Source organism: Culex pipiens, chromosome 2 (genome assembly GCF_016801865.2).
Source record: "Culex pipiens pallens isolate TS chromosome 2, TS_CPP_V2, whole genome shotgun sequence".
NCBI lineage: Eukaryota > Metazoa > Arthropoda > Insecta > Diptera > Culicidae > Culex > Culex pipiens.
Genome location: NC_068938.1, coordinates 44852761 through 44877910, shown reverse-complemented (window position 1 = coordinate 44877910; position 25150 = coordinate 44852761). Strand labels below are relative to the sequence as shown.

General features: G+C 35.2%; 2 protein-coding genes across 3 annotated transcripts in view; one reads left to right on the top strand and one right to left on the bottom strand.

Annotated features, from left to right (window-relative positions):
• LOC120423474 (trafficking kinesin-binding protein milt) overlaps positions 1–25150 on the bottom strand; it is a 150225-nt gene that overhangs the window by 108549 nt on the left and 16526 nt on the right. The window contains exons 1-3 of one of the 2 annotated variants that reach the window (XM_039587307.2): positions 18526–18768; positions 14758–14962; positions 8677–8886 (exon numbers count right to left, since the gene is read on the bottom strand). In XM_039587307.2, coding sequence (XP_039443241.1) covers positions 8677–8886; positions 14758–14962; positions 18526–18603 — 493 coding nt within the window. In that variant the 5' untranslated portion in view covers positions 18604–18768. Of the gene's footprint in view, positions 1–8676; positions 8887–14757; positions 14963–18525; positions 18769–25150 lie in introns of those variants that run through there. The other variant, XM_039587309.2, reaches the window with a different exon arrangement.
• On the top strand, positions 17704–18262 carry LOC128093142 (uncharacterized). Its single transcript, XM_052708958.1, has 2 exons — positions 17704–17951; positions 18030–18262. Exons 1-2 carry the CDS (start codon positions 17802–17804, stop codon positions 18159–18161), a joined length of 282 nt encoding a protein of 93 aa, XP_052564918.1. The 5' UTR covers positions 17704–17801; the 3' UTR covers positions 18162–18262.

The window sequence follows — 25150 nt, the reverse complement described above, 5'->3', positions numbered from 1 at the left end:
TTTTTTTTTGCGAGGTAATTCAACCTGGTTTGACTCATGAAACAGATCATTTGCCGATATGACGCGATCGATTTTCCCATGACAGGTTGGTGACCAAAGTTGAAAGAAAACAATGGCGAAACTTGGGCAATATGGTTTATGCTTACACAGTAAAAATCGCATCGCAATCGCTGAGTAAAATCGCATGCAAAAGCATGCACATCACCTTTGTGATCAAAAGCATGTAACGTCATGATTCGAATTCCCGGACGCTTCGAAATCCGGACACCTCATCTTGTTTTATCAATTATTTGGATATAAGTTCGCATTATGAATGTCAAAACTGTGTTATTTGATGAATTCTAACATCAACTTTCATTTAAAGTTTGTTTGAACGCTGTAGTTAATGTCAAAACAATTAAATAAAATAAAATTATAAGATTACCAAAAATGCGAAACATTTCACGTGAAATATGTCATAGGCGTCCGAAGCATCGGAAAGGCAAAGCAGAAATTGATGGTTTTGATTTCCTTAAATTCTAGCAAATTTTTATATAAAATATCGATTGTTTTGATGTTAACAGCTTATTTGAGACCTAAAGAATGCCATTCACTAACATTTCAGTCCAAATTTGTGCGATTCATTAGCAAAAACGAGTGTCCGGAATTCGAAGCAAAAGTGTCCAGATTTCAAATCAGCTTTTATCAGTGTCCGGGATTCGAAGCACAACAAGTCATTTTAATTTTCAAATTATGATGAAAAATTGTTAGAAAAGATATATTTTGCATGCATTCTCTTAAAACTGACTGTTAATACTACATCCTGATGATATTTCTTCATTTCCAACTTATTACATGATTTTTTTGTCAGCTATAACCAAAATGAGATGCTACAAAGTGTCCGGATTTCGAATCATGACGTTAATATTGTATGAGAAAACGTGTACACAAAAAGCATGTACCGCAGAAAAAAAAAATCAGGTCTGCTCACCCCAAAAATTATCCATCAATCCGTCGAGAGTCATATTCAGATTACCAAGTCCGCGCCCTAACCGGCTCGGCTATCTCGCCGCTGTGATAATGGTTGGATCAATGCCAATCTAACAGTAGGTTTTCCGTACGTCTTATGTCTATAGGGGGATGGCGTCGCTATTTTTTCCACTTTTTCTCATCGAAACCGACTACTTTATCGACTTCATTTTGCTGGGCGAGATAGGACGCCGTCTATTTTTAGACGATGACTCAGCACTTTTCCACTCTTGCGCTAAAAAAAACCAGGTGGCAGCACGATGTAACGCCACGTCCCTATAGTATACTGTGTTAGCTGCATACGATGTATGGAGAACCTACAGCTACATCGGTGAAGATCCAATAGGAACGTGGCGTTACATCGTGCTGCCATCTGGTTTTTTTAAGTGTACGAGTGGAAAAGTGCTAAGTCATCGTCTAAAAATAGACGGCGTCCTTTCTCGCCCAGCAAAATGAAGTCGATAAAGTAGTCGGTTTCGATGGAGAAAAAGTGGAAAACGTGGTCTATAAATAGCGACGCCATCCCCTTATTATATACATAACGGCAAGATAGCCCAGAGGGTTGGGGCGCGGATTTGGTAATCTGAATATGACTTTCGCCGGATTGATGTTATTTTTGGGGTGAGCAGACCTAATTTTTTTCTTCGGTACATGCTTTTTGTGTACACGTTTTTTCATACAATATTACATGCTTTTGCTCACAAAGGTGATGTGCATGCTTTTGCATGCGATTTTACCATCGGATTTTTTGCTGTATGTATGTAAGGTATGTTTGCTTGTTGAGAAACTGAGCTAATTTAACGCGAAATCCTTTTATTAAATTAAATAAATATAAAACAATATATCAGAAAGCAAGCTTTACCACTGTTCACAAAAAAAATTAAGCTGTCTCTTCATGCTTAAACTCGTAACGAAATAAGCACCTTGTGCAATATCTTCACTTTGCAAGTTTGTCGCAAAAAAAATCGCTTTCATTCACAAAACAGCTCGCTGACATCGTGTCGTCGGCAATCGTTCCCTTGATGTCCAGTTTAGAAACTCCATCAAGCGGAAATCAACCCCGTGCAGTTGCCCATTTTTTCAATGAAAATGGTCGCGGTCCAGTTGTTTCTGCGACAGACATCGCGAGTTGATTGTCCCTTCACGAAAAAAGAAGCAATATTGCACACACGTGGGCGGAAATCTGCGCTGGTATTTGCATAAACCAGCACAGCACATTTCCCAAGTAATTTTCCACCTCATTTGTCAACGACGTCGTCGTCGATGCAACGGCTTAATCTTAGTGACTAAATTGATGGGTTTGTGTTTTCCAGATGATTAGCTAACTGGCTTGTAATCATAAACGAAAAGGGCATTTACCCTTTTTGGGAAATGATGCGCCGAACAGGTTTGGATTTTAAACAATCGAGCGTGAAAACGGTTGTTAAGATTGCGCTGTGAACACCTGTTGAGCAAAATTTCGGAAGCCCAAGTCGGCTTAGAACTGAAGGGTACTATGATGAGTGATTTTAATTAGATCCAAATTGAATTTTAGTGCATCGAACTCACATCACGTCAGCTTAGGCTTTTCTTAAATATCGAGCTTGGTTTAGATTGGCGCCGACACGTACTTAAAATTGTAATACTCTGCAACAAAGTGTTCTAAAGGTATTGAGCTCTTCTAAGTGTAAGAGCAATTGAACTCCTGTCACCATCGACAAGAGTGGAGGAAAGCAACGTGATGTAATCTCATTAGTTTAAGCGTTTAAGGCTTAAAACATTCACATTTTTAAATACCGTAAAACGGGGTGACTTTGATAGCCGGGTGACTTTGATAGGTTTGCAAATTTTCCGCAAAATGAAGAGTACAATTCAAATACGTACGGAATGGTTTAGAATCATACTGACCGTGGTAGAGAAGTGTTCAAAGTACCTATATAAGAACCTTTCATAAAATTTTGAAAAGTTTAAAAAGTTAGTTAACCCTAGTTAAGAAAATGTAGATGAATGTAATTTTTTTAAACTTCTCAAAGTGTCATAATTTTCTCAATGAACATGATTTTGAATTGGAAAACAGAATGCATTTTCGGATTCATTGGACAATTTTCCACTAGGAGAAAGTTAAATAAGTTTGTAAAAAATAAATAATACTTGTTTTTGAAACAAAATAAAAAAAAAAACCTCCAAATTTATTGGCAATTTCAGTTGAACAAATTTTATGTAAGATGTGAAAACTTGGGATTCGTGCTTCGAATTCAGTATAAAGTGGAATATAAATAGATAAGTAGTTTTAACAAATTTCAGAAAAAAATCCGACTTTTTAACAATTTTACCTAAAGTTTATATAAACTTGGTTAACTAAACATAAACATTGATTTTTTTCATAAAACTATATCAGCTACTTTAGTGATGGTATATTTAACGTACAAATAAAGTTTGAATATCCTAAATATGTATTTAACAAAAAAAACTATGGCTATCAAAGTCACCCCGGAATTTAAACTAAGAATTTTTAACGTGTTTTTTTTTCTAAACACATTGAAAAAACTTTTTTTTCCAAAACTTTTCCAAGACTTTGTGTGGCCTACCCCAGTACATGTTATAAAAATAATAATCTTGAGAAAAACATTACCTGTTGGAAAATATTCCAAAAATAAATTGAAATCCTATCAAAGTCACCCCGGTTTACGGTACAAGGGAAAGGAAGAGGAGCTAGGATAGCTTTTTCCGATTTGAGTTTTATGAAATGATGGAGTTTAAATTCATATTTATTTTTTGGCTGATAGATCAGTTTTCAGAGAAAAAATACCTTAATTAAAAGTATTCAACAAGGTTTTCATCCAAAAAATTCAAAGCAAACTTTAAGAATTGTCAAATTCAAAGAGCTTAAAACTTAAGGAAACAATTGTTAGACCGTGAAAAAAAAATGGAACATGCAAATAAAACACTAACCTAGATTTATTGGCACCAGGTGATAAACCACCATCGGACCATTTAGCCCATAGTTCTAGAAAGCCTCCCAGCTTCAACGCGATCCCTTTTGATGAAATCAAACCAAAACCATCAAAGTCACCCCCCCAATGTCGGATCCTCACAGAGCTCACCAAACCACTTTAAATCTGGTGCAGCCTTCATCGTCCGAAAAACCAATTCATTATGGAGCATTAAGTTTGCTGCAGTGCTAATGGTTTCTGATTCAGGCTCACCGCGTTTTGGCAGCTACTCAATCGAATCACCTTTTTTACACCAGCTTGTTTTCCCTCACCACCACCCCCGTGTGGACACACATTATGCCATCGAAACGTGGGTGGGTGATTAAGTTAGAGGCGGAAAACCCAGATTTGCATAATGGGCAGATATGCAACGGAAAATTGCAACCGTTGAAAATTGGCGATCTGGAATTTGCACACGAGCAAATAATCGGCTCATAAAGTTGTACGGCGTTGGTGGTCTAAGATCAGTTATGACGAGTCTGAGATCGATTATCACGCGCGCGGCAGCTGATAAAAATCGAATGATTTGTTTTTCCGGCGTAATTTGGAACGCACCTAAGTCTGTAATCCTGGCTTAAGCTACTCTGAGTTTGCAATTTTTGGCTGTTGCAAATTGATACGAAATTTTTTGAGTAATATTATTTGTTTACAATCCGGGACATTATCGGGCGAGCTGTGTGCAATTGTCTGGCCAAAGATAAGCGAGGCTGATACTGCAGTCACGTAGTCACGTAATTGAGAAATTGGTTTGGTTGCATTATTGGCACACACGTTGAAGTGGATCAGCAGCCGGAGACAATAGCGCATGATGGATTTGGACGACACAGTTGATAAATAATGGGGTGCGACTGATTACTTCCGATATGCCAATGTTTGCTGGCAATCAATGACTAATTGTTTTATTTAAAATAAAGGCATCCTGGATTTTCTAGGACATGTAAACTTAATAATTTCAATCACTCAATGAATATAAAAAGCTTCCAAAAATATCGAGAATGAAAAAGTAAAAAAAGAATCCATTCATCAACAAACCGTCTTTCTTAACTCTTTCAGGCCTGATTTTTTTTTTTAAATATTTTATTATACTGGAAAAATCATTCTTTTTTGTAGTTTTTGATTTGGATAATTTTTTTCCCGATATCAAATGAATCAATTTTGCATCATTACAATTTGCACCATACAATTTTGCGGGCTGGCCATACAAAATGGGTACGTAAACATATGAAAATCTATATCTTTCTGCTTAATTTGGTGTCTTCGGCATAGTTATAGATTATAACAAGCACTATTCAGAACAAAACAAACTCTAAAAAAAAGTTACACATTTCTTTATTTAACTTTTTTTTTCACTTAAAGTTGATTTCCCAAATATGTATTTTTTATTTTAGATTTTATTTAAATATTTTTATGGGACTTAAAAAAGACATCTTTTTAGATATATGACATGCAGCCGGGACCGTGGTGTAGGGGTAAAAAGGTTAGGTCGTTAGCTCAGTCCAGGAGTAGGAGTCGTCTCCCTGGGTCCTGTCTCGGTGGAGTCGCTGGTAGGCAGTTGGACTAACAATCCAAAGGTCGTCAGTTCAAATCCCGGGGTGGATGGAAGCTAAGGTGTAAAAACAGGTTTGCAATTGCCTCAACAATCAAGCCTTCGAACACCTAGTTTCGAGTAGGAATCTCGCAATCGAGAATGCCAAGGCAATGCTGTAGAGCGAATAATTTGATTTTGATTTTTTTGATACCGAAAACGACGTTAGAATTCATCGTTTTTTTCGAATTATGAGCAAAAATGTAAATTTATTGAAAACCCCCACAAATGTTGTTTATTTCGAGGTTCTTGAATAAGCTTTCTCGAAAGTTAGATTGTTTGAAAAAGTTTGTTCAATGTTTATAATGTTACCAGGAGCTATTACAAAGGTAATCAAACAACAACGGAACCTTCAAATCATTTAGAGGCTTGGTGGTGGAAGTGTTAAATTAAAATCCACTTGGGGGCAGAATGGACCACCCTTTTCCTGCCTTATAAAAACAATCAAAAGTTGCGAAATTTGAGCTAAATGGATTATTTCACTCCTGGTAGCTTCACAAATCACGTATAATTCAACATTAGTTGATTTATTGATTGTTTTGACGCTTATTTGTAAAAATAGTTCGACATATTTACACTGTTTTCAAAAATGTTTGTTTTGTTAAGTGATTATTTTTATAAAAGTGATCAAACTTCATGGAAACTATGTTGGAAAGGTTACTTAAGTCATTTATTATCACCCTTCGACGTTGTATTAAACGAAATGGTTTGTTTTCTAAGGTGGCCCATTCTGCCCCGCACCCTGGAAAAAGTAGTCGAAAAACATTTTTTTTAAATTGCATCAAAAATAGTTTTAAGCTGAAAATTTTTATCAACCAAGTAAACAACATTGAAGGGAACATCCCAAAGCATAAGCCTACTACACTGGATTCATAAATTTGTAAGTTTTTGTAAGGTTTTCGGTACATTTTACTTAGGCGGACCATTCTGCCCCCCTGCCCCTACTAGTAGTTCTCTACGATTTCGTAAATCAACTTTTCTTTGTATTTTTTTTTATTTGGATAAAATTTGTCCATACATTCCCTACAATCAAAAGAAGGCGATTTTGCATTATTGTTTTTTCCAAGTCTCCATAACATTTTGCGGGCTGGTCATACAAAATGGGTACGTAAATAAATGAAAATCTATATCTTCCTGATTGATTTGGTATCTTCGGAATAGTTGTAAATTTTAACTAGGACTATTCAGAAAAAAAATGTCAAACTCTAAAAAAAATCACCCATTTCTCTATTTAACTTTTTCTCATAAAAAGTTTAATTTCCAAAATACGTATTATTCAACTATCTTTTTTTATGGGACTCAAAAAGACGGTGCATAATGGTGCAAAATCCGGCTTGTTTTTTGAAAAAAAAAAAATGATTTTTGAAAAATATCGAAAATGTGGCCAATAAATTGCAAAAAACTTTTTTTAAAGCTAAATCAATTTTTCTATAGATAAGTACTTTACCGAATTCTTTACCTTCTTTGCCAAGTCTATTGTTAGAATATATCAAAATGAACAATAGTACAATTCATAGTTGAAAGGAACTTAAAAACTTTATTAGGTTATAAGAAATACGAAATTGTGAATTGATTATTTAAAAAACTAATTGAATTGTTTAAAAAAAATACTTTATGAAAGAAAGCCACCCCATGAAAGATGCATTCTAAAAGCTGAGAAAATTTTCTACAATTTTATTTGACTAAGAAGTAAGATACAGCTTCGCAAAGAATTCGATCAATGAAAATGATTTTTTTAAGTGTCACCTAATTAGCTTATAATTTTCAACTGAAGGATGAATAACTCGGAAACTATTGGTTCGATTTTTAATGATTGAAAAAAGAAACGTTTGTGAAATTTTCTGATCTTTTAAAATTAAAATAATTTCAAAAACCAAAAATGCAACATTTTACAATCAAACATGACTTTTGAAAAGGTCTGCAAAAAGATTATTTTCCTCATTTTATATTTTTAGGACAAAGTTTCATGTAAATCAAAAAATATAAATTAATAATTTGCGATAATCTAGAGAACTACTTATATGATTCGAATTGTTAGTAGATTAGAATAAGTAAATAAAACGTAAAAGAAATTGTCGAACCGTTTTGAAACATAGATGGAATAAATCGATACTGCATTTTCTCAAATATCTAGAACTTTTCTGATGACATTAAATCGTTTAAAAAGTTTGGTACAGTCCAGACTCGATTATCCGATGTTTCTGTTATTCGAAGGCTTGTATGGGACTTTGGATAATCGAGTCATGAACAAAATTTCTTTTACATATTTTTTTACTACCTTTTAGTTCTGCGACCCCATTTAATTAAAATTTTAATAGTTGATTGCCTACATTACAAAATGCATTTTTCAATATTTCATCTTCGCCATTTAAGCCACATCTTGGAATTAAAAATGTAAAATCACTTCAGAGTAGTTTTGATATAATACTGAACCTAGATATTTCGATTAACCGAAGTGAAATTTTTTCTTGGTTTTCGGATAATCGTCTCTTGACTGTATAAGAAATAATAGCTAAGTTTTCTAACAAAGTTTGGTAGTTGGCAAAGAAATTGAGTTGTTACGAATTTAAAAATACGATAAAGTGTACACATTCTAAAATTTATCCGAATCTATAATTTCACATTTATGATGTAAATTATATTATTGATATTCATCGCAAGTTTCTTGTCATCTATCAATCCATCATCGATACCGCAAACATGCGAATTCCCGCCACGGTCTTCATATTTCGCCATTTAACACCCCCGCGTCAACCCGATCTCGGAATAGATAAGATAAACATTCTCCTACTCGCCCTTCCTTCGCTAGCTGCATGACCACATGACCAAGCAAACAAGCGAGCACTTGCGTTTGTTCAATATCATGTGCGCAAAAAATAAAACCGCCCAAGTCAACTTCACTCGAAACGACTTCAAGCGCGTCAGCAATCCTCAAAACCCCCTGAAAAAATGCTTCCAGTGCATAAACACCAAACGCGCGCCACCTGTTGCTCGCTAGCCCAAACTGCTGCTTCAGCTATTCGCCACCGGAGGCGCTGGCAGCAAATTTAGAGAATACCGTCTGAGGACCGATGTTGGACTTGTTTGGAAAACAAAGTTTGGAGTACTCACGAAAATAGTTGAGGGCCTCGCGCGTCTGCTCGGCGGACAGTCCGAGCCCGTCCTGGGGGATGGGCAGGGCCGGATAGTTGACGAACCAGTCCTGGTTCTCGTAGCCGCCGAAGGTGGTGGTCGTGTCCGCCCGGATCCGGTACTTGGGGATCTGCTCCTCGAGCAGCGAGAAGATCTCCACCTCCGGCAGGTTGTCCGCGCTGCACACCTCTGAAAGAAGATGATAAAGTACGGAGAATTACCTTTAATTAAATCATAAATAAATTTTTGTTTCTTTGAGATATGCGTGGTTCATGGCCGTAATTGCAATGGACTCTCCCTTTAATTTTTTTTTTCTGAATAATATATAAATCGTGCCTTTTGAACGAGCCGACCATTGGCAGGGTTTTTCATTTTGAGAGTTGAGCTGACGTAACAGAGAAATATGCTGTTCGAACACCGGCTCATCGCATCGAATCAAGGTCTAGCGCGGCGGCGATGTTCGACACATGGAATGTAGGTACACATGCTGCAGCTCTCTTCGATGGAGCGTGTAAGCGTCGCTTAAGCATTAAGGTTTCTCGGTTACCCATGAACATTTTTGTAAAAGAATTTGCATTTTTTTTAGAAGAACTGCAGTGTTGCAATTTGAGGTGAAAACAGTTGAAAGATCTTTAAAAAATAACGCTGTTGACGCCATCACGGTCAGACAGTGCCATTCTCGCGTCAAGCTAAAATCATTGCACTCGACAGGAACATTAGCCACTTTATGACATTGACGCAATACTTCCCCATCCTCGACGGAGGCACGTTTTAAGCAGCATTGATTAACACATCGTCGTGTAAACAGACAGGGTCAAGAATCAATTACGGGGGGATGTCGGAAGAATCACGGCAGGCTTTCACCCCGGCGTTGACATTAATATTACTTAGTCGGGACAGAATCTGTCTCTAAGTCTTTTAAGCACATCTCCTAGCGTGATCACTTTCACTTTGTACTAAAATAACCGGCGTGACTGACGAAGAGAGGGCACCCACAAAATGTGCGTGTTTGGTTCACGGGCGTCTGCAACCAAGCGTGACTTGACGACGCGTCTAAGAGGAAAGTGGATCGGTGCCGGAGATGACCGGTTGAAGAAGTATTCCATAAAAGGGGAAACCTTCAAAATCAATTCTAGATTTTTTGCTTGTAAACTCAACAAAATCATGAAACGATAAACCATTAGATTGAGCATTTTTTCCGTATTCCGAATTTTATGCCCAAATGGATTTTATTTTATTTAATTGGCTCAAACTTTGTGGATCACCCATACAAGTCTACATCCAATTTTGACAGCTTATCATACAAAAATAGTACGAACATATTCGGCACTTGTCCATAAAAACATCGCACGAAAATATTCGAAAATGAAAATCTGTACATTTTTAAGGAGTTTTCTGATCGTTGTGGTGTCTTCGGCAAAGTTGGAGGTATTGAGAAGGACTATTCAGAAGAAAAAATGCATACGGAATTTATTTTGCCGATTTTTAATTTAACATTTTTTAACAAAAAATAAGTTTTCCAAAAACAGTATTTTTTTAACTTTTGATCACTGGAAAAATAACTATTAACTATTTGTACTTATCGACTCAGAATCAAATTCAGAGCAATTGTCTGTGTGTGTGTGTGATGACGTTGATAAAAAATGCACTTGATTTTCTCGGTTTTGGCTGACCGAATTTGGTCCGGATGTCACGGGTCCCCCACAGACCGTTTTTATGAAAAAAAAATTTCCACCCAAACCAATGATTGGACATGGTTCCTGGGACCATTCTGCACCTCTGGGCCGAGTTTCAAAATATTTGCCGGCAGAAATTTCGAATACGGTCAGTTTTAGTGTTTTGAGTGGAAATTAAGGGGAAATCGCATGTAAAATGCGTAGGAAAAGTTCAAACCTTCGATGTTTTAACTCTAAAACGTTACTGGTCATAGTTTTAAGTTGTTCTTACAGGTAGCAGAATGATATAAAACGATTTACCGGACTGACTTAGCCAGATTTAGCCTAAGTTAAGTGACTTAAGTCTATAATTTTTAAGTTTATACATAAATATCTAATAAAAACTAATACATTAGACAATTTCAAGTCAAGGAAAACTAGATTGCACAAAACTAACATAAAATGGGGTGAGTTTGAGCCAAGGGGTGACTTTGTACCAACAAACGACCAAAGATTGTTTTGATAAACTTGAATTTTGTTTTAATTAATATATACAAATTTTGTAGATGGATTAATTTGGTCTGTTTATGTTCCCACATAAACAATTTGATGATATTGCTACGCAAATCTGCTAATTCGATTTAAATATGGCCTGTTGATTTAAAGTCACCTTGAAGTGACAAATTTGCAAATCATGCGCAATTTTTTCTGAATCAATTCATACTGAATCTAAATAAAACAATTAAAACATTAGGGCAACAACTTTTGTAACTTGGCAAATTTGTGGTATTGCAAAATAAATTGTCCTTTTTTGTTTTGAAACTTTTACAAATTTGGAACATACAAATGAAATCCAGAGAGTACTTCAGCTATCATTTAGCCCATACTTTTTTGCTGTCCTGTGTAATGATTATTATTAGAAAAAGTTCTGTGTCACAACTTCCTATAGGATGAATATTTCCAACCAATTATGTATTTTAAACATGTTTATCATAATAAAATATTGTATCCTATAATTGAATAAAGTGTTGTTGATAAATTTTGATCACCGTTACAATTCATTGAAACATATTATTGATCAGCAAGTACGATTGCTAATAATATATTCAGCAAAACAAAACTTATTCTTTCCCCACGTTAAAACACAATCACTCATCTACTATTTTAACAAGCTTGGCATATCTTATGAAAATTTGAAAATAGTATAGTCAAATATGTGTAAACTATTGGGCTTACAAATACTTACATACGATGGGCGATGTATGAATTGTATGTAAGTAGTTGTAGTTTTAGTTTGTGTCCTAAAACTCTTGTCGGGTTCAAACAATAAGGCTAATAACACTATTGCGTTATCTATTTTTTTTAAGTTTTTCGTGATTATCTAACTTTTTACGGCATTTTTGAAAATGTTGGGAGAGTGCAACATAAACTATTGACAATTTTTTTTGTTTGGCCTATCGAACACTGCTCAGCGATGTTCACCAAGAAGAGAGCGACAATAACGACGGTAGATTAGAGGCGTGGTTGTGCAATCAAATCTACAGCTGAACACTACTTTGGTGTCTTGGGACAACTAGAATCCCAAGGATCACGGTGGCTTAAGGGTAGAGACGTGGGTGGTACGGGTTCGAATCCCGTCTGTGATCTGGTGATTTTTTTTCGCTGGTACAAAGTCACCCCTTGGCTTAAAATCACTTGATGTATTAGTTTTTATTAGATATTTATGTATAAACTTGTAAATTATAGACTTAAGTCACTTAACTTAGGCTAAATCCGGCTAAGTCAGTCCGGTAAATCGTTTTATATCATTCTGCTACCTGTAAGAACAACTTAAAACTATGACCAGTAACGTTTTAGAGTTAAAACATCGAAGGTTTGAACTTTTCCTACGCATTTTACATGCGATTTCCCCTTAATTTCCACTCAAAACACTAAAACTGACCGTATTCGAAATTTCTGCCGGCAAATATTTTGAAACTCGGCACAATGGTGCAGAATGGTCCCAGGAATCATGTCCAATCATTGGTTTGGGTGGAAATTTTTTTTTCATAAAAACGGTCTGTGGGGGACCCGTGGATGTGGTCTACTCGGTCCAGAGTCTGGTCCCACAGCCTGGTATTGAAAATTGTAAAGTATCATTAAGTTGTTTGAAAGTTATGATTAAACACTATTTGGTCGACTACAAAAAAGAGTCATTCTCAACATAACCTCAAATTGCCGGGTCTGATCGCCACGAAAAAGCCGTGTAGAGAGTTGCCATTTTATTCAAAGGAGGTGACTGTATTTTCATGACAAAAAGTCTGTAAATTTTCGAAATAGATATTGGTTTTTGTTTTATCTCATACGAACTTACTATTTAAGTGAGAGGAAGGCACCAAAAACCTACAGGTTGATTAAGTAACGTTTTTTGCCTTGTTTTAGGGGATAAAAACTCGCAACTTTTGAGCGATAGAGCAGTACCGCCAAACAACTTGCGCCCTAGTTATGATAATTTGAAAAAAAGTATGTGTTTTGGAAACAAAATCTTGCCTGAAATTTGTTTTTTATTAACAATAATTTTCAATGTAAATTTGAATTTGCAATCTCTGAAATTTTGATAAAATTCACCGTTCTCGAGATAAAGCCCCTTGAAGTTTGATTTTAGCTAAAAATTTGCCCATTTCTAAAAATATTTTTTTGAATAGTTCAGAAATTTTACAAAAGATACAGCTGACAGCTGACAAACAGGTATGGAGACTTGTATGAGTGAACAAATGACACAAAATGGTTTCTTTGGTCATATGTAAGGCTACCAACTGTACGGATTTTTTCCTTACCATACGGATTTTCGACCCTCTTCGCGGATTTTTAACAGGCCGGAATTTTTGTAGGGAATTTTTCGCATAATACGGATTTGTACGGAATTTTAACAACTTTTTAAACATTGAATTGCTTTTTTGATTTGATCAAAGCTTTTGTTAACTAGACATTTTTATTTTTATTTAACTTTGATTTAAAAAGGGAGTTTTCCGGGTTTTCCTCAATTCAAACATGATTATCAATAATTCTAGAGTTTTTTTTAAAGGTTTTATAAACTATTTTCTTTCATATGTTGATAGGTCCTTTAAAAAAAATCTCGAATTGTTCTTTTAGAAATTTCTAACGTAACGTCCATTAAACGGCTTTCTAAAACTTGTGAAAACCTTTGAAAATTTGAATTAACAAATTTAGAGTTTTTTTTAAAGGTCCTATAAACTGTTACTTCGTATAAACTTGACACTTCGTGAACTTTTAAACGTTTAACAAAAAAATTGAAGTACGTAATGTTTTGATTCAAATCACGGTTTATTTATTATTTAAACGTGCAAATCATAAGCGCTCTGTTAGCTGTAAAAACGACACAGTTTTAAATGTTCAATTCTCAAATTTAATTTAATTTATATAAATAATTCCTTGACAGTTTTTGTTATACCATGCTGTCATATCGGCAAAGTGTACGGATTTTTGCTCAGCAAGAGTTGGTAGCCTTAGTCATATGGAAGCCCCTTAAAAAGTTTGAGCCAAATAAAAAAATATAAATAAAATCCATTTCTCTTATTTTTGAAGATTTCTATGCAATGAACTATGATTATGTAAAAAAAAAGTAAATGAATTATGAAAACCCAAAAAAAAAAATAGTCATTACTTATTGAAAAAGGGAAATTCGTCGTGAGCTGCTTTAAAAAAAACCGTTGCAATTTTCCCTTCTTGTACTAAGTGCTCACACAACGAAACTGTCTTCCTTGCCGTAGGCAAATGAAAGCTTGATCTCTTTCCGGTGTCCAAAAATAAAACTCAGCAATCGATTTGCTTTTTCCACTTTGGGCTAGGTGCAATAAAAATAAACAAGCTTACACGCAAGAATGATGAGGCATTTTCTTAAATGAGAAAATCCGAAACTAGAAATTCATTGAAAAATTGCACTCAAAATTCATTCAAAATATCTTAAAATTAAATCAATCTCATTTACAACCTTGAACCAAATAAGCAAACTTCATCTTGGCTGACATGCGAACTACGTGCGCGCTACGTGTATGATATGCTCTTTCTTGGCACTAGTTTCGCCGTGGAATAAATAAGTTTTCGTTCCGAACCTGCAACACGCCCCAAACATCTGTACGATGCGAAAAACCAAATCGCATGCTTACATATCATTTGCAGAAAAATTACAACATGATTTACCGTCTGGGTGCGCTTGACTGTTTTTCATTAATATTATCATAAAAATATGTTTGATTTTAATTTAAATTTATTTGATTTAATTTCATTTAAATAACGACATTTATTAAAGGTACAAAATCGACCCCATGACGGTAGCAATGTTGCCATTTTTGGCATCTCGAGTTTATTTTGGACAAAACTTAAAACTACAGCAAACCCAACTTACCGGTACAGCAGGCCACGTCCCGCTGCTCCACCTTCGGCTGGGGTGGCGATCTGGCAGCACTGGCGGCCGCATACTGCTGCTGCATCAAGAGCCGTCGCGTCGGTAGCCCTGGCAGGTGCTTCTGGATGGTTGCCTGCGTCACAGGACTCAGGGGGGTCCTGGCCCCACATTGTGAGGCAGCAGCCAGCTTGGACTGGTAATGTTCCTAGGAAAAAAGAGAAAGAGAAAAGAAAGTTAGATTTTCTGGCAACACTGGTTATGCTTCAGTCAATGTCAAGGTTGTCTCGAGCTGAAACAATGTAAAACACACACACGAAAATATTGCGAGCTAGTTAATTTGGCCCGACATCGGCGCCAGGTGCCGGGAGAGAAATATGAACTGCTCAAACTAAATTTTAGACGCGTACAAAAATAGCGTTTCGATATGGCTGTGTGAAACTAAACGACGAGTTTTTGAGTGTTGGTTTTACTGTACAACAGCAAGCACGTGATGTCTGCCAAAACGAAGCGATGACATAATTATTAGATTTTTGGGAAAATCAATGAATTTTATATAAAACGTCTACGAAATCGGTCTTTTTTTCATTTTAATTTTTGTATTTTTTAATCCCGCTGAAACTTTTTTGGTGCCTTCGGTATGCCCAAAGAAGCCATTTTGGATCATTAGTTTGTCCATATAATTTTCCATACAAATTTGGCAGCTTTCCATACAAAAATTATATATGAAAATTAAAAAAAAATGTATCTTTTAAAGCAGCGATTCTCAACGGGGGTACCAGGCCTACTTGATTTACATGGCAGGGGGTACCGGCCTAGAAGAAGGTTGAGAATCGCTGTTTTAAAGGAATTTTATGATCGATTTGGTGTCTTAGGCAAAGTTGTAGGTATGAAAAAGGACTACACTGAAAAAAATGATGCGCGGTAAAAAAATTTGTTGGTGATTTTTAATTTTACTTTCTGTCTCTTAAAACTTTATTTGCAAAAAACACTATTTTTATTTTTTTTATTTTCTGATATGTTGTCCCCTATTTTTTTAAATCAAGACTAACATTTCAAAAGGGCCCAAACATTCAATATTACGCCCTTTTTAAATGTTAGTCTTGATTATACATTTCAAAATACTGTTTTCGAAAAGATAGGAAAATTTCACGAATGTTTCATATTTTAACATTGAAAATCGGACCATTAGTTGCTGAGATATCGACATAAGAAAATGTTGTGTTGTTTGGGTGAGACTTCAATCAATTTCAAATCAATTTTCCTGTTTTTAAATCTTTGCATGGCAATATCTCAGCAACTAAGGGTCGAATGAACAAAGTTCAAAAAAGCAAAATATAGAGAATTTTCTCAGCTTTTCCATTTTTTTTTTCTCAAAAGTGGGCAAACATGGGCATTATTAAAAAAAATGAATAGCTGCGACTATTTTCAAAAAAAAGTTACCAAAAAATGGCTTTAACTTGAAAGCGGTGCACATTTTCAAAATTCACTAAAATACTTTTTGATTGCAAATTCGATTTTACATCAAAAAAATAAAAGTAAACATTTTTGCGACCAATATTTGGATTTTTTTAATATTATTGCAGATTGCAGCGATTTTTAGACAATCGTGCAACTTGTGGAAAGCTCTATACAAAAGTGCACACCTCAAACTACAGCAGAAAAAAACTGTCTAAGACACACACCCTAGTTCGAAACTGCCCTAAAGTGTTCAAAAGCAACAAAGCTCAGTCGAGACACGTACCACTCTAAGCGAGCGGGGGGGGAGAAGGGGTAGGATTTCAAGTGTGCAAATATTTGGTGTGCAGTTATGATTTGCAAGGGTGGAGAATTTGGTGCAAAGTGTGCAATAATGATTCAAAATTCAAACACGGTCAAAGTTTTTTTTGTCCGTTCTGGAAATTTCAGAATAGTTGACACTTGATGACCCCTAAAACATATCAGAAAAAAATTAAAACAGTGTTTTTTTTACAAATCAAGTTTTAGTGACAAAAAGTGAAATTAAACATCACAATTTTTTTTACCGTATATAATTTTTTTATCAGTGTAGACAATATCCATACCTACAACTTTGCCCAAGACATCAAATCGATCAAAAACTTCCTTCAAAAGATACAGATTTTAGAATTTTCATCAAGATTTTCATTTATCATTTTTGTATGGACAGCTGTCAAATTTGTATGGAAAATTATGTGGCCAAACTAATGATGCAAAATGGCTACTTTGGGCATACCAAAGGCACCAACAAAGTTTCAGTCGGATTAAAAAATACAAAAAAATCGAATGACCGAAATCTCAGAGAATTGCTCTACTGCAAATAGTTGGCCGTTTTTCAAAAACCTAACATCAATGGAAGCACTTGGTTTCTTAGAATATTTTCATAGCATTTAAAACCAAAATAAACAACGACTAAAATGTTGTAAAATATAATATATTTGTCTCCATAACGAAAACTATTAAACCAGCACTAAATAGACATTCATAAAGATGATTATATCACGTTGGGGAAAAGGTTATTACCGCAAACTGTTTCAGCGGCAGAGACAAATTGCGTGAATATTCACACGAAAATGAGTAGAGTTTAAATTACCCTCAACGGGACCACCTAATTGGAACTAGTTCAGCTAGCCGCCGGACCGAATCAGTTAAAGTTAGTGCGCGGGTGGCAATCCGCCAAATTCAAGATCATGAGATGCAGATTAAGCGTCGTTTGGTTTAGCAGAAAAGGTGTAAACAAAATGAGAAAATCATAATTTTGAAAACAGGAAAACAAAGAAACGACAAAATAAAAGAAAGAGAATTGAAAAAATAATTAAAAAAAAAATTAAAAAGAATAAAAATTTAAAAAAAAAACTAAATTTTAAAAAGGAAGTTTGATTTCAATAGATGTGTTGATTCCAATCAACGTGTACGAACCCAATCTTTCCAACTTTCCAAATCAAAGCAACCACTGAAATTCCTTCAAATCGCTCTGTCATTCTCAAGTCACGTCTGGTTACGAAACGGAAGCATCTTCCTGGGAAATCTCAGCAAATTCAAGAGAAACCATGTCCGGCGAAGGTTGCGAACGGGCTTTTTGCCGTGATGCCGTCCAGCAGGAAGCGGCGGCCGCTACCGCGGGTGCCGGAGGGGGCGGAACCTGCCCCGGCGGAAGCGGTGGGGAACGGTCCGGCTTTGTAGATCCGAGAAAGTATCGGGTAAGAATTTTTAGCTTGGAAAACTCTTGCGATTTGTGAGCTAATTTAATTTTTGGGTTATTTTCTCCTTCTCAACAGAACCCGCTGCCGTTCAACCTGAAGAATCCGTACGCGTTTACGACCAAGTTTTTCCTGATTTCCACGGTCGGGTTTGCGGCCCCGTACCTGGTGGTGCTCTACCAGATGTACAAGATGGGAAGGACCACTTAAAGAGAGGTAGGAGAATTGGGCCACGTGGTGGCGAAAAATAATAGAATAAAAACATTTTGAATCTGATCTCCTTTTAAATAAAGCATTTAAATCTATTCTAACCAAGTCTTTGTTCTTTTGAATGAAACCGTTACACAAAGATGTTCAAACCTTTCCCAAAACTGCATCGATTGCCACTCCAAACGTGACCTGGCGCCACCAACCTTGTCTACAAATGCAAATGTTTGTCTTCAGTTCACGACGTTCGTGTTATGACAGAATAAAATGCACCAGAATTTCAACAAGTCTGCCGATTTCCTAAAACCTCAAACCGCGCGGTTAATGGAAACCAAAACACACTTAAAGGAAACGCTTCAACACTTACATGCTGCACACTCCTAACCAGCGGAAATTGGTCGCGAAGAATTCCACAGCTGACGATGCATTTCGGGTAGAATAGCATCGCAGCCGCGGAGGAGTTTTACTGCGACTTTGCGGAGAAAAGATATTTTTAGAGTTCCATTTTTGAGACGAGTCTTCCGAGTGGAATTCAACACCGAACGTTCACAAATTCCGCAACACGTCGTAAGCCATTTTACGACTCTGCGGATCAATTTGAACTATTTCTGAGAAAAATCCGATCACCAGCTGATTGCATCAACGAAACGTCTCAAACTGAAGATTACGGGATGCACCCAGCTAGTGGTGGGTTGTTTCGGAAGCCAACGAAATCTATGCCAAAGTCCGCGAATGCTCGCAATGTTTGGCCACCGCTCAAGAAGTGGTGGTCTTCTTTCTTGTCTTCGAAATGCACTTCTCCGTATGATGAGTGAAACGCAGCGCGACTAAACTATTATTAAACCGCGTACACTTTGAGTGGTGTGAGAATTCTTAGCCGACACGTCGAGCCAAGTTGAGTGATTTGCACTTGAAAGTGGTTGTGGTGTGATACTCAGGAGCATAAATCGCTACAACTAAAGTGTGATCGTAGTAAGAGCACAAATACCAGCTTAGAGTGTGAATCAGCCTGGTCACCGCTTTAGTATGGCACTTTGATCGAGACTTAGTAGCTGTTACTTTATCAGTTAGCTCATAATAGGTTGACACAATAGCTTACTACAGCATGAAAATAGAAGAATTGATAGAGAATGACAATTTGTAAGGGCGTAACACAAAATAAATTAAAAACGATTATTTAAAACAAAATGTTGAAAGATGCCATCAAAAGAAGCCGGCGTCAAACGGTTTATTTTTTGTTTCTATCTTTGTTGGCATAACTGCCGAGAGCTCGAGTTGATTGCTCGAAAGTAGTGACACTCTCGAGTTGGTGTGGACATTTGCGCGCCGATGACGCCCCGCGCGACCACAATTGGTTGGCGGCTTTCTACGTTCGTTCTGAAGAGAAGAGGCCTGACATTTCAAGTACAAACAACGGCGACGACGACGACGCGTGACGTGCAGGAAGTTCGTGCTGAGATTGAGTATTTTTTTCGAAATGGTCCCCCACAAAAGGTGGGGTTTTTGTTGTTGATTTGTAAATAACAGTCATAAAAGCTTTATAGAATTAGAATTTCATTCAAAATTAAGGAATTATTCGGTTATGTTCATGCTGTTACGCATTTCTTTTCCGTATTTTTTTTAAATAACATAATTTGTCAATTTTAAAAATTTGCTTTTTCTCTATTTTTTCATAAGTAAAAATATTTTGTTTTCTTATTGATGAAAACTGAACCTAGTTATTGACAAAAATTAAAAGTGAGAAATAAATAATAGTATAGTCGCTAAATTTGGTAAAAAAAATTTAATAATTGCTCAAAATACAATACGCCCTTTTGAAATATCCAAATTTGTGGGATAAAATATTGTGAATAATAAAAATAAATACAGTTTTATTTTGATTTTTTGCGGAGAAAACCATTTTTCGGGAGTTTTTTTTATTATTTCATATAAAACATTCAAGCAATTTGCTATATGGTGAACAAAACTTTTAAAAAGTTTCTTCCAAGAATGAGCATTTTTCAGCTAAAACACACAAAAAGTAATAGTTTTATAATTAAGAATAACTTTTTAAAAGGGCAAAACACTATTTAGGCAGATTTTATTTTTTTATAAAATTTTCATTAATTGGGCAACACTGAGAAATTCGCATGCTTTTTTTATCTTTGCATGACCATATCAACAAAGTTCAAAGTTCAAAAAGAAATAATAATTATTTTATAATCAACCCCTTCCCGCCCACAGCAAAATCGAGATTTTTTACGGGTTTCCTTGCAATTTTCTACAGAATTGAAGTGAAAAATTAGTGGTGCTCTGGTGCAACCATGGGCGTTAGAGGGTTAAGAATAACTTTTTAAAGGAGCAAAACACTTATTTTAGATTTAAATTTTTTATAAAATATGCATTATTTAACATTGACAATCGGAATCATTTGTTATTGAAATATCGGGTATGAAAAGCAAGGGCTAATTGGGCAACACAATGAAAATGGCATGTTTCTCTTTTTTTATCTTAGCATGACCGTATCAACAAAGTTCAAAAATGTAAATGTAGGGAATTTTTAAAGAAGAATTTTTTTTTCGAGAAAGGGCAAACATGGGCACTAATAAAAGTCACCTAAAAATGGCTTTAACTTGAAAATGTAATATTGTACTCGCAAATTATTTTTTTTATAAAAAAACATTTTGCAACCTTTTATAAATTTTGAAAAAATATAAAAATAATATTGCTCAAAATTTTGCTGACATTCCTGAAATTTATAAAAAGAAGGCATTTTATGTTCCATAAAACAGATAAAAAAGAGTTCTTTTGGAAATAACTTTTTAGTGAGAAAAAATAATTTCATTTTTTCGGCGTAGCAACATTGCCGACGACACCATATCGATAAAAAAAATCCTTTGAAAAATACAGATTTTTTAATTTCCACATGCCATTTTTAGACAATAGGGTGCCCAGAATATTAATTTCTTTTAAAAACCTCGCCCCACGAGCTGAATATTGTTGTAGCTAATTTAGGACTTTGGGGTAAATATGAGCAAAATCGGTCAACATTTATCCATTAATTCTCGAAAATTAAGCTTGTATGGAAAAAATCGGAAAATATATGAAAAACTAAATTTTTTTACGGTTTTGTCTTCTACCATCCAAATATTCTCAAAACTTAGATTCATATTGAAAATTCAAATTTGTAAAAAGGTTAATTTCGTAGAGAATTTATGCCAAAATTGTCAACATAATACTTTTCGATACAAGGGCTGAAAAGTAATACTTTTGGACACTGAAAAGGTCTAATTCGGTGAACCACGTTGATTAAATGATTAATTGTGCTAAAAAAATCCTTTGTTTTGAAACTTGTTGCATTGAATACTTTTAAATTTGACTTACATTTTCAAGAGACATTAGATTAAATGCACAAAAAATATCTCCATTTTATTCATTAAGACAAATATCAACAGTTCATTGCCCTTTTCCCTTTAAAGTTCATTGCGAAGTCAACATCCTCCACGACAAATCGATATCCACTGGAAAACTTCAATTCACATGACACCCGGAAGCAGATGGAGACATACCATTTTCTTTCATTTTGCATAAATGTAACTTCCTCTACAGTTGGCAGCATAATCGGACGAGAGGGGGGTGCAACCTGCAAATGATGTGGCTGAACCTTAGTAGGAGTTATGATTACACGATGAATAAGTAATTGCCTGTCTAGCACACATATCGTTTCGATTCGTTTCGTTCGTCACATAATCCAGCCACTTTCTTGGTGACGTGAAGCATAACCGCATACGAAATGCCAAACTTGGTTGAAGTGTTTGGTGTTTTTAAATGTGCAGCTGATTTTATCTTTTTTTCGAGTTTCGAATTTATTAGCACTTTGAAAGTAGAATAGCTGATTTGTCAAATTTGTAGCTGTTAGTACGCAGTTTGAAACAATATAATTCACCATCCATCACAGAGCGCGGTAGACACAGTGTCAACTCCAACGAGATACTTCAGACATTTCCTGAATGAATCACAAAAATAGAACCCCGCCCGTTGCGGTTCTTCACGCTGAAAAATGGTGACAGTTGTGGTGGCACCACCACACGCGACACAAACTGCACGGGATGAATTAATGAGCTCGAACATTCGTACAAACTCAACCGAGTAACACTAATCTGCTGCTCCATTCGTAACACAAAACCCAAAACACGAGGAAAAACAAAAACTTTGCATAATATTAGCACCAAGTCCATTCATAAACGTGGAAAACGAAATGAAAAAAGTGTAAGTTGAATGAAATTAACCCTCGACTGACTATTCTTATTTTTACAAAAACTTAAATTAAATTTGAACGAAAAAAATTGAGGGTTAATTTACACTCCACTACTACTCAAAACTCGGTCGTGACACGGATTATTAAAGAGATATTCGGTCGATGATAAAAACGAGTTACCGAGACAAAACAAGCGAAAAACAAACTTGTTGAATGAAACGAGAATAATAAAATGTGAAAAGCACGTTGTTTTTGTTTCGATTCGATTTGCAGCCTCGGTTTTTTTTTCATGGATGAACCGGTGAAAATTTCGATTGACCACAAAGTGCACACCTAGAGCTCGCTGAGTGAGTGGGTGGCACGAGAAAAAAACCGAAACTGCATATGGAACAACACCAACCTCGTGTGGAGTTGGAGCTGAGAAAAGGTTTTTCTTGATGCATGATGCGTTGGTAATGTATAATTTAAACGATAATTGGCCGGTGCAGATATGCGAAAACACGGTGCTAAGTAATACGGTAATTTTGATTCGCTTTGCAAAAGTATATTAATTTGTGAGATTGGGGTCAATTTACCAATGAGACAATGAGCAGGTTGGCTTGGGACATCAACTTGGGCAAAATGAAAGTACCTAATTTAACAAAAATTAATGTCTCAGTTGAATTAGGCCATTGCAAAGATTTTTCGAAGTTTATATTTATTGATACGCGAAAATAAAAGTCTGTTTGGATTAGACTTGAAAGCTTTAATTTTCTTGTTTCTTTTACTTATATTCTCTGTATTTCAGCAACCAGAGGTTTAATCTTCAATATATCTTTGGCAATTTATATAACTTTTCGAAACAATTTTTTTTAATGGATCATGGACACTAATTTAAATAATCAAAATTCTTGAATTTTTCAGTCAAAATTAAACTTCTTGGTCATAGGAGTCGGCTCCAAAATGTAAGATAAAAATAAAAATATATAAAAAATTAAAATTCACGAGATCGGTCGAATTTGTAGAATATTGCTCAAATACTAAAAATATGAAGAAAAAAAAAACTTATTAAACGGTTCTAAATGAGAATCAAAACAAGATTTGTTCAGAACTATTCTTGATTGCTTACCCAACTGTTGAAAATAGCAGGAATTATTTTTCAAAATAATTTGTGTTCTATTGAAAACAAAAAAAATATTGATGACACCGAAACTTTGCCAACAATACTATAAAAATATCAAGACAAATCGAATAATACTAATGTTTTCAAATTCAATTAACCCTCTACAAATAAACCCCACCTCTAGACGTGCATCGATCTAAAAAAAACGACAAAAATATTTTTTCTACCAATTTTTGATGTTTAAAAAGCATTGGAAAAAAGAACTTAAGGAAAAAATTTAGGGTTGGAAGTTTGACTTGTTTTACGTGACTTTGCCAATGTTGTTAAAAATGACATTTTTTAGGGGTCAAATTTGGCTGTGTTTTTTACTAATCTGCCCACCATTGAAAAAACGGCTAATATCCACTTTTGGCAAAAACGAGATATTAGCACCAGGTGGTAGAGGATGTTCCAACGCATCTCCTGGAACTTGAATTTCACTGAAATAGTGTTTAGACTTGGCTGCCGATGCGAAAAACCAAACGGCTAATAAAACACTCTTATGGGAAATTGCCTTGACAGAGATTTTGTGACAAACTCTAAAACGCGTTTTTCTCGGAATACTTGATTTGGCATAAAAGCCGAATTTTCAATTATGGGCAGTAATTTTTCCTATATTTGTAGAAAAAAGAAGTATGCAGAAATTTTTGTAGTGTCCCAGACGCATATTTTTACAATTTAAATGATAATAGTGCCGTTCTAGAGCAGAAAATGTGAAAAACAAGCAAAAAAAAAAATGAAAAAAAAACATGAAAAAATTAGAAAGGAAAAATGTAATGATAGGAGGTTGTAGAATAAGCCAAATACTACTAAAAACATAGACACTAAACAAGACAAATGTAAATTAAAATTATAAAAATAAAACAAGAAAAATATGAAACAAGAGAAGAAAAGTTTTTCATAGAACAAAAGTTGCTCAAAATGACCTCCTAAACACGGGTAAAATAAAAAAATCTAAAATAAAATTTAGCAATAGAGGGTTAAATTTCCTATTTTCTTCCTATTATCTTTACAGAAAACCTGGTTGAGTTAGATAAACACAAGTTCTGTAATTATTATTTTTGAAGTTTTTAGTTTAGCACAAAAATAGGTTGTGAGATTTGCCCATGTTGCTCAATGAGATTTTTGATTTGAAATTTTAGAAAATAAAATGAACACAGTTTTGTTTGTTGTTTTTTATCACAATACTTTTCACCTTTGTTCTACTGATTCCACAACACTCCGAAAAATAATCACTCAGCAAATCATCCCCTTCCCCAAATTGAAATCACGAGCCAGTACTGCCTCAAGCCATCACGTGAACGTTGATTACGTCCGTCTGGAACGGGGCTCGAATGCAAAGCTACACACACAGATCAAATCGCTTGAGCAGTGACTTTTTGTTTTGCAATTAAAACATTGTTTATAAGAATTTTGCAAATTATAAAAGACTAATTTAAAAATTTAATGTTATCTATATAACCATAGATAAAGAAACAACAATAAGGTGTTGAGATTGGCATTGAATTAGTTCATATTTGATACTTTGACAGTTCTGGGTGTAGGAATCCTGTACGTGTTCATGTACACGCCAGCAACGGTTTAAAAATACTCTGGATGAAGTCAACAGCTCCA

Coding starts and splice junctions, on each gene's coding strand:
- LOC128093142 (XM_052708958.1), top strand. CDS start 17,802: ATGTCCGGCGAAGGTTGCGAACGGGCTTTTTGCCGTGATGCCGTCCAG. Junction 17,952..18,029: donor TAGATCCGAGAAAGTATCGG/GTAAGAATTTTT, acceptor CCTTCTCAACAG/AACCCGCTGCCGTTCAACCT.